The 16,194-nt window shown below is 34.8% G+C and overlaps 1 protein-coding gene across 1 annotated transcript in view; it reads left to right on the top strand.

Annotated features, from left to right (window-relative positions):
• SHOC1 (shortage in chiasmata 1) overlaps nucleotides 1-16,194 on the top strand; it is an 81,719-nt gene that overhangs the window by 49,482 nt on the left and 16,043 nt on the right. The window contains 7 exon segments of the mRNA XM_039240394.1: nucleotides 2,457-2,635; nucleotides 4,056-4,128; nucleotides 8,582-8,648; nucleotides 9,910-10,088; nucleotides 12,021-12,138; nucleotides 13,465-13,576; nucleotides 14,844-14,965. Coding sequence (XP_039096325.1) covers nucleotides 2,457-2,635; nucleotides 4,056-4,128; nucleotides 8,582-8,648; nucleotides 9,910-10,088; nucleotides 12,021-12,138; nucleotides 13,465-13,576; nucleotides 14,844-14,965 — 850 coding nt within the window.

The following is a 16,194-nucleotide window of genomic DNA, read 5'->3' as shown; positions in this document are numbered from 1 at the left end:
CTCCAATTAAACCACTAGGGTATTGATGCTAGATCAGGTTGTTTTACCTCCATCCCCAGAAAAGTATGGATTCAGGACTCTAGCCCTAGTTTACAGAACCTGCAACTGGTATAAGTGTGTAGTATCACATGTCCTTCTATTTAGTCATCTGTTTTCATTATACTTTTCAGCTTCATTAAAGGTCATCAGTTCTACCAAAAGCTAGGCTGATTATTAAAACATAATAATAATAAGGCGGAATGTCAGAATCTAGAATATCTGAGATGAGAGAGTGGAGTTGTGACTCACTGCTGCTCAAACTTACTAGTATTAGAGAATTAGAATTAGAGAAATAATATTTATGGAGGATTACTTGAAGTATATTCACCTTTATGTACTTTACGACCTATCCAAAGATTAAGTGAGACTATTAAGAACGTGGGCTGAATTATTCTTGCTCCTCAAAGAAATACTTTTGCTCAACCAAACTTGGTAATTGCCATTTGGCTACCTTGAGGGATACCATAAAAGTAAAATTCTTGTTGGCAAACAAACTTATTAGGCCCTAGGTCCCAAGCCATAAGGAGTACCCAAGCCACTTTGGACTTTAGGGGAGAGATTTTAGGGGAGAGATTTCTCACTCCTCTAAACCTCTCAAAATCAAAGCATGAGTTAGGTTGTCCTCTTTCTTCTTTTCTTTGCATAGTGACAGAGAAAGAAAGGTCCATGGGGGTCTGGCCGCTTGCCCTGTTCCCTTCTAGAATTCTGTATTTCCCCCCCAGCTGCCAGTTTGCTAACTCTCCCAAGCTAGCAAGGTAATGAGTTTCAAGATTAAAGGTATAGTTTCATTCCTGGGCCTTAACCCAGAAATAAAATCAGTATTGTGTAATGGGTACTATAGTAGAGATATGTACTAATGACACAAGAATAGAGACTGTTACCTTTAAGCTGAATATTTATTAAAAATAAAGGACACCTGGATGGCCCAGTCGATTAAACTTCCCACTTCGGCTCAGGTCATGATCTCACAGTTTGTGAGTTCCAGCCCCATGTCAGGCTCTGTCCTTACAGCTGAGAGCTTGGATCCTGCTTTAGATTCTGTGTCTCCCTCTCTCTCTCTGCCCCTCCCCTCCTCATGCTCTGTCTCTGTCTCTCTCAAAAATAAATAAACATTAAAAAAAATTTTTAAAGTAAGTAGGAGTTTGCCAAGTAAATAAAGTATGAAAAGGTATTATAGGCAGAATTAAGAATCCATTGGAATGACCCAGTGGGTGTGCTGCATACAATTCCATGTAGTTAAAGTGAAGAGAACAAGGTAGAAAGCAGTAAGAACTAAGCCTAAAGACATAAAAAAGAGCCAAATCATGAATAGCCTTTTAAGCTACACAAGAGCTCAGATCTTATTCTGTAGGTAATAGGGGCCTTTCAACAGGGATGGTCCTACATTAGTCTTCTCATTCAGAAAGTTAGGTCTAGAGAATCAGCAAGAGGTTTGGAGATTAGAAGGTAGAAAAAACATGGGGTGCCTGCATGGCTCAGTCAGTTAAGTGTCCGACTTTGGCTTAGGTCATGATCTCAAAGTTCTTAAGTTCGAGCTCTGCCATGGGCTCTGTGCTGACAGCTCAGAGCCTGCTTGGGATTCTCTCTCTCTATATGCCCTTTTCCCACTCTCTTGCTCTCTCAAAAATAAACTTTAAAAAGAAGGTAGAAAGAACGCAGGTCAGTCTAAATTGCCAATCAGTCAAGCTGTACTAATATAAAATTATAATATGCACATAAATATAAAAATGTGAACATAAACAAAATTTTAAAATATTTTATTTCACATATTGCCCAAATATTCATTGAACACCTGACCTACATAAGTTACTATGCTAGGTGCTTTTCAGTAATTCACAAAACTGACTGTGTTGTGGAATTACCAGGAGAGCTTTCAGGCAGAAAACCCTGGATACAATCTAAATTTACTAAACATGAACTTTCAAGGATGGGTCGCAGGATTCTGTGTATGGAAACTGGTAGTGAGTCCGAATTTAGGCTCTGCTGTTTTTGCAGTTATACAAATAAATTATGCATAAATATAATGGATTATATCCCAAGAGTTTATAGACTAATGAGATTGTCATATACATAAAGAGCCAGAAATCAAGTACAATCTATTTATTCTATAGATAAAATACTAAGAAAATTCAAATGGTGTAGCATTTCTATAAGACTTGCATGTAAGTGCAGATCAAGCCAGAAGGCAGGAAAAGATGGGATATATTAGAGAATGTCATGGTAGCTTAAAAGGAAACATTTGGTACATAATTTTCAGCTTTGCTCAATTTTAAGATTTTTATTAATCAATATCTTTGACCAAAATCAGAAAAGGATTAAAGGGAATTTTAACTATGTTATGACTCTTGTTTCTTTTTAATAGAATAGAGCTTTTCAATGAAAAGATATGCCTCCTCCTCCACTTTTATTTTTAACAGGATATTTGTCAAATGCAAAAGAGATCTACAAAAGCATTTTAGGCTCCTATCTGGATGACATTTGGAGACAGCTGGAGATTGTACAGTTTGTTAGGGAAAAAAAACCTGAAACCAATTACAAGATACAAGAACTGCAATGTCAGATACTAAATTGGATGCAGAGTGAACAGCAGATTAATGTAAGTACTGGAATAAAGCAGATAACGGTAATCTGCTTAAGTAAGAATTAGATTGGTGATGGGCATTAAGGAGGGCACTTGTTGGGATGAACACCGGGTGTTATATGTAAGTGTTGAATCACTGGGTTCCACTTGTGAAACCAATATTACACGATATGTTAACTAACTTGAATTTAAACAAATTAATTTTTAAAAAGCAATTGGGTATAAGATAAATTTTTGCATTTAACCCCGAATTTATGAAGTAGTCTAGACTATGTGGTCCCTTGACAGTTTTCTCCTTTAGTAAGTTAACAAAACAGAATCAGACCCAGGGAAAGGATGATTTGCATCATTGTTCATATGTCTTGAATTTAAAAATACTTAAATTTTTATTATACACAGTTCTCTATGGATTGGCTCTCCAAATCTCAAAACTGTTATCTGGTACTTGTAAGTTCATGGGCATATGCCAAATAACAGAACTACAATTATTTATTTTTAGATATTGAGCCAGAACTTCATCTTCTATGATTCTACAAAAAAAGTACTTAGTTTATGCCTTGGATTATATTGGGAATTTTTCCACATTACGTCAAGCATATGAAGGTTACATTAATAAAGACTTAAGAGCCTCAGTGGCTCAGTTGGTTAAGTATCCAGCTCAGGTTATGATCTCACAGTTCATGAGTTCAAGCCCCGAATAGGGCTCTGTGCTGAAACCCTGGAGCCTGCTTTGGATTCTGTGTCTCCTTCTCTAACGCTCCCTCCCCTCGCCTTCTGTCTCTGTCTCTCTCTCAAAGGTAAATAAACATTAAAAAAAAAAAAGACTTAAGAGGAAATACTTTCTTAAATGTTTTCAAGCTGAAAAATGTTTCAAATACACAGAATCCAGATGTAAATGTAGCCTTTTTCTTCTTTTTCCTCTTTGTCCCTCCTATATCTTTATCCCCAACTCTGATTACTTGGGTAACTTGCCTCAGTCATTAAAATAAAGTAAAATAATCAGTAAGAAATTTAAAAACTGAAATTGATTTATTGTCCTTCCCCCAACCCCATGCTAAAAAAAGAGCTGTGATGGTAAGTAGGAAAGTATAGCAGCAAAGCACTGGTTTTCTCTAACAAATTCAAACTTAGGTCTGAGTCGAATTTAACATTAACAATGCAGGCTGAGACAACTTATATATACAGTCACCTATATGGGAGTACATGAATGCTAAGAATGACCAAACCCAGAATATTTTCCTCTTTGATATTTGATCTTACCAGAATTTATTCCTCTGTGTTTAAGTACTGACATCTTTTACAACAAATATTTACTTGGTAATCTTATTGTCATTGGTTTGACGTAACCGGTGAAGTTTGTTATTTTGTTATAGTAGCATAGCTATGAAAAGAATAATTATTCAGAGATATATATGAAATTCTTATTTTTGACCAGGTGCTGATTATAATAAGAATGGACTCAGATGGTGAGAAACATTTACTCGTTAAAATCCTTAACGAAATGGAAGGTAGGGAGTTTTATTTATTTATTTATTTATTTATTTATTTAGGGAAGTTGGGAGTTTTACACCATGCTTCATTTGATAACAAATGTTGAACATACAAAAATGTAGTGATCTAAATTTTTAAATTAAGACATAATAACATACCATAAAATTCGTCCTTTAAAAGTATATAACTTAGGGGCGCCTGGGTGGCTCAGTCTATTTAAGCACCTGACTTTGGCTCAGGTCATGGTCTCGTGGTTTGTGGGTTCCAGCCCCACGTCAGGCTCTGTGCTGACAGCTAGCTCAGAGCCTAGAGCCTGTCTTCGGATTCTGTATCTCCTGCTCTCTGACCCTCCCCTGCTTGCGCTGTCTCTCTCTGACTCAAAAATAAATAAATAAATAAATAAATTATTTTATTTATACACAAAATAATAAACAAAAAATAAATAAAAGTATATAACTTAGTGGGATCTAACCAGTTTTGAAATAAATCTGGACTTTAAGTCTGCCATATAAATATATTGCAACGTACTTATGCATATGTTATATGTCTTGTATGTATTTATTATTATCAGTTGACACTTTTTATTTTTCATCTATTAGTTGCTAAATATGCTGCATACTTACAACTCTATAAACCAGTTTTATTATATAAGTTTTACAAATAAAGAAACTAAAATTCATAAAGGTGATGTAACATGCCACATCTCATAGGTAGCAAATAAGGGAATGAGGATTTCATCTAAGGTCTGTCTTGTTCTAGTGTCATTCTTCAACTCTTCTACCCACTATTGTCCCCTCTTCCAACTCTTTCCATCTTGTGCTATGGTTTACATATTGCTTATATGTAAACTCTTCTTCTTTTTCATCTCCTTGTCTTTTTTTAATGTTTATTCATTTTTGAGAGAGAGAGGGCAGGGAGCAGAGAAAAGGAGATGCAGAATCCAAAGCAGGCTCCAGCTCTGAGCTGTCAGCACAGAGCCTGACATGGGGCTCGAACTCATGAACTGTGAGATCATGACCTGAGCTTAAGTCAGACACTTAATCTACTGATCCATCCAGGTGCCCCAATTTCATCTCCTTGTCTTAAGTGAAACCCAGCTTTCCCCAGATAATACAGCTTCCCTTGTATCCTTCTCATAAAAAAGCTGATAATTCTCTCATATATATATATATATTTATATATGATATATATATATAATATATATATGTATGTATCATAGGGATGAGAAGGTCATTTCTTCCTTTATCCTTTCCAAAACATTATTCCTCTTAGCTCTGAGGTTATGCCATATTGCCACAGCATTCTCTACCGTTCCAACTGCCATCATCTAGTTACCACCTGAACATTCCCCATCATCTGTGGACAGTTCTGCACCTGGTTCATGGTATTCTTTTCACTCCTAGTCCTGCCATTATCCTAGGTGTCTTTAACATGAATGATGATTCAATATTCTGACCTTATAGTTTCGTTGACCTCTACAGCAAAAATGATATTCACTCTTTGGCTACACCATCAACCTTGTAATAATGGAAAACTGTGCTACTTCTTAACTTTAAATTCTGATATATTGCTCTTTATCTACAGCTACCTTAGCTCTTTCATGATATTCAGTATCTTAGAGATCTGTAATCTGTCAACTCCTTTTTTGTTTCACTTTCTTCTCTTTCCAGACTTGGTGATGTGCCCATAACTTTAATCAGTCTTGTCCTTCTATTGTACCTTCCATTTAAACCTCACCTCTGAATCCATCAAGACATGTAACTTCTGTTTCTACACCTGAGCTTCTGAGCATTATTAGAGAAAATAAAATAGTTTGGTCCCACTACAAACTTATCTTCTCTGAACTTATGTGGGATCTTAATACCACTTAACAACCTTTCTATATGTTCTTAGTTGCCATTCTTATCCACCTAATGGCTACCACAAACCCCCACTATGCTACTCATTCCCTCATTATTTCTTCTTCTTCTTTTTTTTTTTTATTTTTACTTTAGAGAGAGAGAGAGATAGAGAGTTAGGGAAAGGGGCAGGGGTGGGAGAGAGAATCTCAAGCAGGTTCCCCACTGTCAGCACAGAGCCCGACTCAGGGCTTGAACTCACAAAACTGTGAGATCATGGCCTGAGCCAAAACCAAGAGTCAGACACTTAAACCAACTGAGCCACCCAAGCACCCTAAGCCCTTTGGTCTCAAAAATAAAATAAAATACCACCCTCAAATTATGTCATCCTTTGTTTAAATTATCTCTTCCCTCCATAAATTGCATCTTTGGCCATTTCCCAATATATTTCCTTGCTGTAACCCTAACAAACTATTTATCATACTGTTTCCTTTCTCCATGCCCTTATGTCTCCTATTCTGGCTATAATGGTGCTCTTCTCCCTTCTTTAACAGTTAACTCCTATACATCCTTTATTTATTTATTTCTTTTTAAAATTTATTTCTGAGAGAGAGAGACAGCATGAGCAGGGGAGGGTCAGAGAGAGAGGGAAACATAGAATCTGAAGCAGGCTCCAGGCTCTGAGCTCTCAGCACAGAGCCCGACGCGGGGCTCGAACCCATGAACCATGAGATAATGACCTGAGCCGAAGTTGGATGCTTAACTGACTGAGCCACCCAGGCCCCCCCCCCCATACATCCTTTAAAAATCAGTTGAAACATTTGTTCAGGAAGCCTTGATTTAAATGCTTTCCTTTGTGATCTCAGGGTATGATGTGTATACTTTTAAGGTACTACTTACCATCCTAGACTGTACCAACTGATTCTCTTGTCCGTTTTCCTCACTAACATGTCAGCTTCTGGAGGATAAGGACTATGCCCTAATTTGTATTCCTAGCACCCACAAAAATGCCTGGAATATAGAAGGAACTTAATAAAAATGAATAACTGAATGAGCTAATGAATGCCCCTCTATATACGTAGTAGACTGAGACTAGTGAAAAAGATTGAACTGAACTATGTACACTATTACAAATGTCTGCTGATCAGTGCAGTGCAGTTAACAAAATGAACTACTATAGTAATATGAGAATGGAAGGCTCTTTCAAGCAGAACTTTATCAGGAGCTATTTTTCTTTAGGTTTATTTATTTTGAGAGAGAGTGAGTGGGGGAGAGGCCTGTGGTCCAAGAAAGAGGGTAGAGAGAGAATTCCAAGCAGCCTCTATGCTGTCAGTACAGAGCCTGATGCAGGGCTTTGTCTCACAAACTGTGAGATCATGACCTGAGCCAAAATCAAGAGTCAGATGCTCAACCGACTGAGCTACCTAGGTGCCCCTCGAGATTAGATTTTAAATAATATGATCTTGGGGTGCCTGGCTGGATCACTCGGTAGAGCATGTGACTCTTGATCTCAAGGTTATGAGTTCAAGCCCCGCCTTGAGTGTAGAGGTTTACTAAAACTAAAATCTTTAAAATAATAATACCTTATAAATTTATATACAGAAGAGAAATAATACCCTTCCTCTTCTTATTTCTACCAAAACTATTGTCAGCCAAGTAAACATGAAATTATTAAACATTACTTTGTTATTCTTACATCATGCCTTTGTGAACTTTTACAACTGATGACAATATATCAATAGAGTGTAAAATTTATTTTAACTGGAATTAGCTATTCCTAAACCAGTTATGTCTACCAGAAATAAACTGTATGTGTGCATACAGGATTTTTTGAAATTTATTTTATTTTGTTAAAAAATTAGTAACATAGAATTTTAAGTTATAGCTGAGAAGCTTACATTAGTGAATCTAAGGAGCAGGTGGCATCTAATAGATCTTCTGCTTCTTACACAACCAAAAGAAAGGAAAAAATGGGGGCACCTAGATGGCTCAGTTGGTTGAGTGTCTGACTCTTAATTTCGGATCAGGTCATGATCCCAGGGTCATGAGATCGAGCCCTGAGTCAGGTTTGCAGTGGGTGTGGAATCTGCTTAAGATTCTCTCTCTTTCTCTCTCTTTCTGTCTGTCTGTCTGTCTCTCTCCTTCTGCCCCTCTCGCCTGTTTGTGCTCTCTCTTTCTCTAAAAAAAAAAAGTTAAGATGGTAAATTTAAAAAAAGGAAAAATGACATTAAAATGTAGTCTCTTGCTGTTTCATTATGTACTTAAATTTGACTAGAGAAAAAGTAAAATCAACCATGATTTTTAACAAAATAAAATTAAATGTACAGAATTGATAAGTATTTATTTGATTACTTTAAAATTAAGGTTGTGATTTACTTTATTTTACATAATAAGTTCAGAATTTCCATGCTTATATATAAAACATATACACACACCAGAAATATTGCCCATGTTTCAAACTTTCTGATTCCACAGACAGAAAAATAATCCAGCAAATTGTATTTTAAGCAGTTTCCTTGTTTACAGATCTTTAATTCATTTTTATGGTAGTGAAATATACGAACACCTAAAAGTTATATATAAACAGAACACTGAAAGAAACCTTTTTTGTATTACTCTTCTTTTCTAACAGGTTTAACACTGACTGTCTTACAAAACAAAAGAAACGATTTTCTGGAATCTGAAGGTGTTTTAAATGGGTAAAAATGTATTTATTCATCTATGGGTAATAAGCATACCAAGTCCACAGGAAAAGCACAGTTTCTCCTGGAATTTAACCTTTACAAAAGGCTTAATAAAACCTGAAAGTAATCAATGTCTCTCTCCTCTTCCTGAAAAATGTATTATATTAGGACACTTGAATTCAGGTCATTGCTTTGTGTATTGTATGTTATTTTTGTCCAGAATTTTAGTTCAGTCTTGTTTCAATATCCCAGAATTATCCTTGTTATTGTTAGTACAGGAAATGTCCATTTAGACCCTCGTTTATACCAGTTTTGGGGGTTTTTTTTGGTCAGCATTGTTTCTTATATCTCCTTCCTTTCTTTAGAGTTCTTTTTCTTCCTGAAGTATAGCCTTTAGAAATTCATTCAGTGAGAGCATGCTAATAATAAAATTCAGTGTTGACATGTCTAAAAATGTTTTTATTTTGCCCTATTTTATGTAGAAATTATTTATTTCTAATATTGAGGTACAAATTATTTAAAAAGGTCTAAATCTAATAGAAGCCCATAAAAGCACTTAACTTATGTCTGTTATCTATCTGGATTGCTCTAAATAGAAAATAGTAGTAGAGAATTTTTATTAAGGCAAGTGCTATTATATGGAATTTGAAGATGGAAAAGATAAACTTTTGATATTTAAGTATTCCATCTTTTGTTGTTGCTAAAGCTCACTGAGAAAAATAAAAAGCATTTCAAAGTTGTCAGATACTATTCTCTTATGTAGATCCTCAAAGATGAAAACCTCACATGTGTAAGAAAATGAGATTGATATCTCATGGTGATTTGCCTGTTTCTTAGAGGACTCAGTGAATAGTCCTTTGCATTTGAGGATGTGAAGTAGTCCCTCGCTTTTGAGGATCTGAAGTAGTCCACAGTTTTTTAGAACCTGGTTTTTAAATAAATGTATGACCATCAGGGTTCCTGACTGGCTCAGTCAAAAGAACATGTGACTCTTGATCTTGGGGTTGTGAGTTTGAGCTCTATGTTGGGTGCAGAGATTGCTTAAAAATAAAATCCTTAAAAATTTTTTAAAAAATGTATGACCATCATAAGGAAAGATAAAATGAGTTTAGCATAACTGGAGAACAAATCAACAGAAAACACACCAGTGCCTTTCCAAGACCAGCAGGCACAGACTACAGAAGAATAAACTAGCCCAAAACAGTCATCTTTTAGCCTTCCAAGTAAATAATGACACAAATATAATTCCATTTTCTTGGCTTTCTTTTGTCTTCAGTACAAGTTCCTGTGTAGTTGTACATAATCAATATATTGGAGCAGATTTCCCCTGGAGTAACTTCTCATTTGTGGTGGAATACAATTTTGTAGAAAACTCTTGTTGGACTAAACACTGCAAGAAATTGAATATTCCTCACACAGCCTTTAAAGTGGTTCTTCCAGACACAGTATTAAAGAGTAAGGATGTAAACTAAAATCCTTTTGTTGTTGTGGTAGAATGGAAATTTCCTGTTTTCTGTTTCTGATCTATGGAGAGAGAATGCGCTATGGCATTAGAGGACTTGAGCTCAAGATCTAACCTCACCATTCTGGTGTGGCCTTGAGCAGGTTCTTTCCCTCCTTACCTCATATTTATTCTTCATTTGTAAAGTAAGTTTTACTAATGATATTTGCCTTCATCTCTTTACCTTCTAAATTTTATTTATACTAGCCCAATTTAATTACAATTATATCTAATATTCCATCTGATACTTTTATGCAATTTTAGGGGAAAATTCTGTTATAGTATGTTGACTGATTCAGAAAACTTAATATGCAACAAAAAGTTACAAACACACTTAGACAAGATTCTAAAACCACTTTTTATATGATTTGGGTCCTTTGTATTTCTCAGCAATGCTTCACATGACTCAGATTGTGAATTCTCACATCCATTAAGTAAAAAAAAAAAGCCTGTACATTTTTAGTCCCAGGCATCCCTTTCAATGCTTGCCATAAATTATTTTCTGTCCACCTCAATTCTGAGTAGGAAGTGTGAATTCTGAGACATTCCAATTCAATTCTTTTTTTTTAATTGTTTAGATTTTTATTATGAATATGTTTTTTTTCTTTTTTCTTTTTTCTTTTTCTTTTTTTTTTTTTACAGATAGTTTATTGTCAAGTTGGTTTCCATATAACACCTGGTGCTCATCCCCACAAGTGCCCTCCTCCATACCCATCTTCCCCCTTCCCCCCAACACCCATGAGTCCTCAGTTTGTTCTCAGCATTCAAGAGTCTCTCATGGTTTGCCTCCCTCCCTCTCCCCAACTATTTTTCCCCTCCTCCTCCCTCATGGTCCTCCATTAAGTTCCTCCCAATCTTCCTATACGTGCAAACATATGATATTTGTCCTCTGCCTGACTTATTTCGCTCAGCATAACACCCTCAAGTTCATCCATGTTGCTACACATGGCCAGATTTCATTCTTTCTCATTGCCATGTAGTATTCCATCGTATAGGTAAACCACATCTTCTTGATCCATTCGTCCATTGATGGACACTTAGGCTCTTTCCATGTTTTAGCTATCCAATTCAATTCTAAAAATACAGTTACTTTGGAATCTTTGGTAAATAGAATTAAATGTTAAATTGATTAAATAATTGAAGCATGGGTCCAAGAAAAGATAAACAATAAGCCTCCTAGTTTATAGGTAGAGGCTTCTTCCAGTTTCTTGAAGATGAACTTAATTTATTCAAGCACTTACAACACTTCAATTTTCCACTACTGTATTACAAGATTTATAGTAGTTTATTATATATTTTTATATACTGTTCTAAGAAGTAAAATGAATTGCAGGGTCAAAAGTATATACACATTTACATATTGTCAAATATCCTTCCAGAAATGCTATCTCAATTTCTATTTGTACAGAAAGTGTAAGAGAATCCTTTCCCTATTATCTTTACCGTAAGTAGGTATTATTATTCTCTTAAATCTTTGACAGAATTATAGGCAGAAAATATTTTATAGTTATATTATAGTTAATTACAGATAATTAATGTCTTGATTATCCATATCTTTTCATATGTGAATTGATCTTGTATAGCCATTCTTTTGTAAATTGCCTGTTAATGTTCTTTGTCCATTTATCTACTGAGGTATTTATTATTTTCCTCTTGAGCTATATCATTTAGTAGTTTTAGTAAATTCTGTTAACTCTGTTTTAGTTCTAGGTTATAGGATAACATGGTTTTTATTTTATTCTTCATACCTTTATTCTGATTTTTTACAGTTAATATGTTTTATTTTTATACTGCCCCTTGAACATACACTTGTTATTCTCATGTTTAGTAAAAAAGAGAAAGAGCTGAAGTATGAAAAAACTATTTATAAACTTTCTCTTATTTAGGAAGCACCTTGCTGGATAGTTTTGGTGGTTTTCTTTTGGAAATTCAGGTTCCATATGTGTTTTTTGCATCTGAAGGACTTATTAATACTCCAGAAATTCTTCAGTTGCTAGAATCCAAGTAAGTTATTGATTTCATAACTTTAGCAAGGGTATATATATTCTAAATGACTAACCATTATGCTATATATGTGGTACTATTATTTCTCTCTGATTCAAGCCTGCAGTTATATCACACAGGAATAGTTTTCCAGAGTTTATGTCAAATTACACTTTTCTCTCCCTATAGTACACCATCATAATTACTGAATATTATCTTTTCTGACAATATATATCAATCTTGTGGAGAAAAAAATGTTTCATTATTGTTTAAAATTATATTTTAATTTCATTTTTTTGTTAACAGCAAATATGAACACTTTATGTGTTTTTTTTTCTATGAATTATATGGTCATATCTTTGGGTCATTGATAATATGGAAAATGGGTGTTTTTATTTAGAGGGCCTTAAATACTGCCTGGGAAATAGGACTATGAAGTTCTAAATGAATTCTCAAATTTTTAGACTTTTAGTTCTGAGGTCATAACAACACTGAGCATTTTTAAATCATATAAAACACTTTATCATAGCACACAAGTTGTCACAGGAATATTAGCCATTGGGCTATGTATCAAGGAGGCACAATTGGGCTATGACCTTAGTTAAAACACAGATCTACAAATAAATAAATAAATAAATAAATAAATAAATTTTTAAAATACAGATCTATTTTCCATGCTTTTGTTTTTAAATCTTAAGGTTATGGGACATTCACAGAAAACTATGAGCTTACAAAAGGTGGTTAAAATCCAGGCCAATTTTAAGGAAAGAAAAAAGAAAATTCTGATAAATGCAGAATGTTTTAGTCTACTGTAAAATGTTTTGATTTCATGAATTATTATTTAAAAAGCTGGAAGAAATTGGTCAAGACATTTGTAATAGTATTATGTGCAGTGATATTTTGTAAAATACCTAAGGCAATGCATATCAATGAATTTGTCATATATGTGAATAAATCATAATTTCATTCCTCAAATTTATAAAGTAGAATAAATTGATGTATGAAAGAAAAAGTGCAGTAGTTAAAATAAGTTAATATGCAAGAGGACAGTACAACTTTTCTTAAAGAATTTTTCTGGTATCCCTGGGTGGCTCAGATGGTTGGACAGCCAACTTCACCTCAGGTCATGATGTCAGGGTTCTGGGTTTGAGCCCCATATTGGGCTGTGCACTGACAGCTCAGAGCCTGGAGTCTGCTGAGGATTCTGTGTCCCCCCTCTCTCTCTGGTTCACCCTTGCTCATGGTCAATCTTTGTCTCTCAAAACTGAATGAACATTAAACAAAATTTTTTTAAAGAATTTTTCTTAGTCATTTCATAATCTTACCCAAAAATATGGTATTTTACAGCTATAATATCACACTAGTGGAGAGAAGCTGCAGTGAGTCTCTGAAACTCTTTGGAGGTACAGAGTGTTATGTAGTGGTGACAGTTGATGAACACACTGCCATAATTTTGCAGGTAAAACTATACAGTAAGAAATATAAATCAAATATCTGTGTAATTTATTATTAGCTCTACTATAGAGAGCTTAACTATAATATTAGTGATTTCTTCCAAAACTTTGCAAATGGACCACAAGTACTAAAATCATCACTATGCAAAATAACTATTACCAAACTTCTTCAATGCCTTATAACTTGTAACATACTTTAAGAGGACAGAGCAAATATGGAATCTTTAATGTTATATATTGACCTATTTTAAAATATATTTATAGAATAATCACAGTGTTGAAAACCTTAAAAACCAAATCCTAGCTACTATGTTTCTTAAGAGGTGGTAGTATATTAATCTATTGTTATTAATATGAGATTTCCTCTAAGGTAAGTGGGGATTACCGATAAGTAAGCTGATTTTAATAAAAGGAAAAAAAAAGAATTCTCTTTAAGAAATCCCTATAGTTTGGGATTTAAGATTTACAAATTCTTGACTGAATCTCCTTGATATGTTTGCTTGATTGGAGTACAGATTACAAAGAAATTAATTCAGTAGGGTGGGAGTGGGGAGCAGAAACCAAGTTTGATGGTATGGATATAAATTAATGGCAAAGAATATGGTAACATCGATGTCTGATTTGATGAGCAAATCTTAACAGTATAAGAATTATGTGATGGAAACATCAAGCTCTATTAGAGGGGTTCTTAAGAGATACCATGTCTTACATATTTAAAGTTTTTAAAAACAATATTTAGGGGAAATACTGTTTGGGAAAACTTTTAATTCAGAGTTACATAATTTATTGTTAGAGTAAGACATTTCCTGAGTCATTCACTCTATAAAAAGTTAATTGTGTTAAAGAAAAAAGAGAATTGGAGAGCAATTCCTGGAAGTCCATTGACTGCTTTCTTCCTTAAATAATAAGCATTCAGTGCAAATTATCCCGTGGGATTTTAAATGTATTTTATTTTGCCCTTATGAGTAGCCAGATCTATAAAGGACTTTACCTGAATAGGGGCATGCTGTAGGCTGCTTTCTTCCTATATAGAACTTTGGGAGATTCATGAGTTGTCCTTGCTGAAGCTATCATTCACTGTTTGACATCTATTACATAGTTTCCCCCTACTACTTCCAATGTGATTTTAATTTTTCCATAAAATGGTAGCCCATACTTATGTTTCTTCTCAAGTTATAATTTATATATAATAGATTCTTGAAATATTGTGACAATAATTTCAAACAGCTGTTTAACCTAGTGAAGCTTTTTATTTTATTTATTTTCTGGTAGGACCTAAAAGAATTGAATTGTGAGAAGGCATCCGACAATATTATTATGAGGTTGATGGCATTATCATTCCAGTACAGCTATTGTTGGATAATTTTATATAACAAAAAAACATTAAACTCAGAGTAAGTAAACGTTTCTTCATCCAAAGTTATGTTTATATTTAAGTTATTTGGTCTTCTTCTTTGAATAAAAAATAGCTATGCAAATTTTCCACTTGCTCATCTAGTTTGCTTTAAGTCAGGGATCCTCAAAGTGGAGGCATGCCCATAGGAAAATAAATCGGAATCTGGGAGATGATGTATTTACCCTGGACACTCTGTGCAAATCACCCTCCCCTCCTCTACTTCACTAAGAATTGCAGCTTTAAGTGTTTCACTTTTTATTACTTTTTGTTTCTGAATTTCTGTGTTAAAAGATGTTTCTTAAGCCACTTCTCTCTAAAATCTTATTAAATATACCAACTAAATAGCATCTTTTTGGGCAACTGGGTGGCTCAGTTGGTTAAGCATCTGACTCTTGGTTTCAGCTCAGGTCATGAACTTTTGGTTTGTGAGTTCGGGCCACACATCGGGCTCTGTGCTGACAGTGCGGAGTCTGCTTGGAATTCTCTCTCTCCCTTTCTCTCTGCCCCTCCCTTGCTTGCTTTCTCTGTCTTTCTCTCAAAATAAATAAATAAACTTAAAATTTTTTTTAAAAAAATAGCATCTTTCTCTACTTTCTTTCATTGATATGTTTAACTTAAAAATTATTTTAAAAATCCATGCCAAGACACTGGCTCAAGTTACCATTTTATGTCTCTCCTTTCTCTCATCTCTACATTTTATGAACCCACTGCTTCCACTTCCTTTTTTCTCTGAAGTCTGGCTCTTCTTCCTACATCTGCACTCATCTCTGTCTCTCAGAGTAACTCATAATTAATTGCTTTCTCATGATCAGCTCCAAAAATATTTTCATCTTCCACTGCTCTAAAGCATTTAACCCTGTTGTCAGTGCTTTTTTACTTGAAGCCCTTCAGTCCCATGATGACTCAATGTTTTGATCTTCCATCTCTCTAACTACTCTTTCTCTGTATTTCCCTCTACTTCCTTGTCCCAGTCTTCAGATACATCTGAACTCTCTTCTTTCTTCTATTTGATCCACTGGAAATCTTCCCCACTCCCATGGATTCAGTTATGATCATCCTGTATATAAATTATGGTATATACATCTGCAGCTGCAGTCTCTCTTTGAAATTGCTGACATGTGGGGCGCCTGGGTGGCTTAGTCGGTTAAGCGTCCGACTTTCGCTTAGGTCATGATCTCGCGGTTCGTGGGTTCGAGCCCCGCGTCGGGCTCTGTGCTGACTGCCAGC

This window comes from Hyaena hyaena, unplaced genomic scaffold (assembly GCF_003009895.1).
Source record: "Hyaena hyaena isolate Hyena2069 unplaced genomic scaffold, ASM300989v1 scaffold_6, whole genome shotgun sequence".
Lineage (NCBI taxonomy): Eukaryota > Metazoa > Chordata > Mammalia > Carnivora > Hyaenidae > Hyaena > Hyaena hyaena.
The sequence above is the reverse complement of the archived record's forward strand: the minus strand, read 5'-3'. Positions and strand labels throughout refer to the sequence as shown.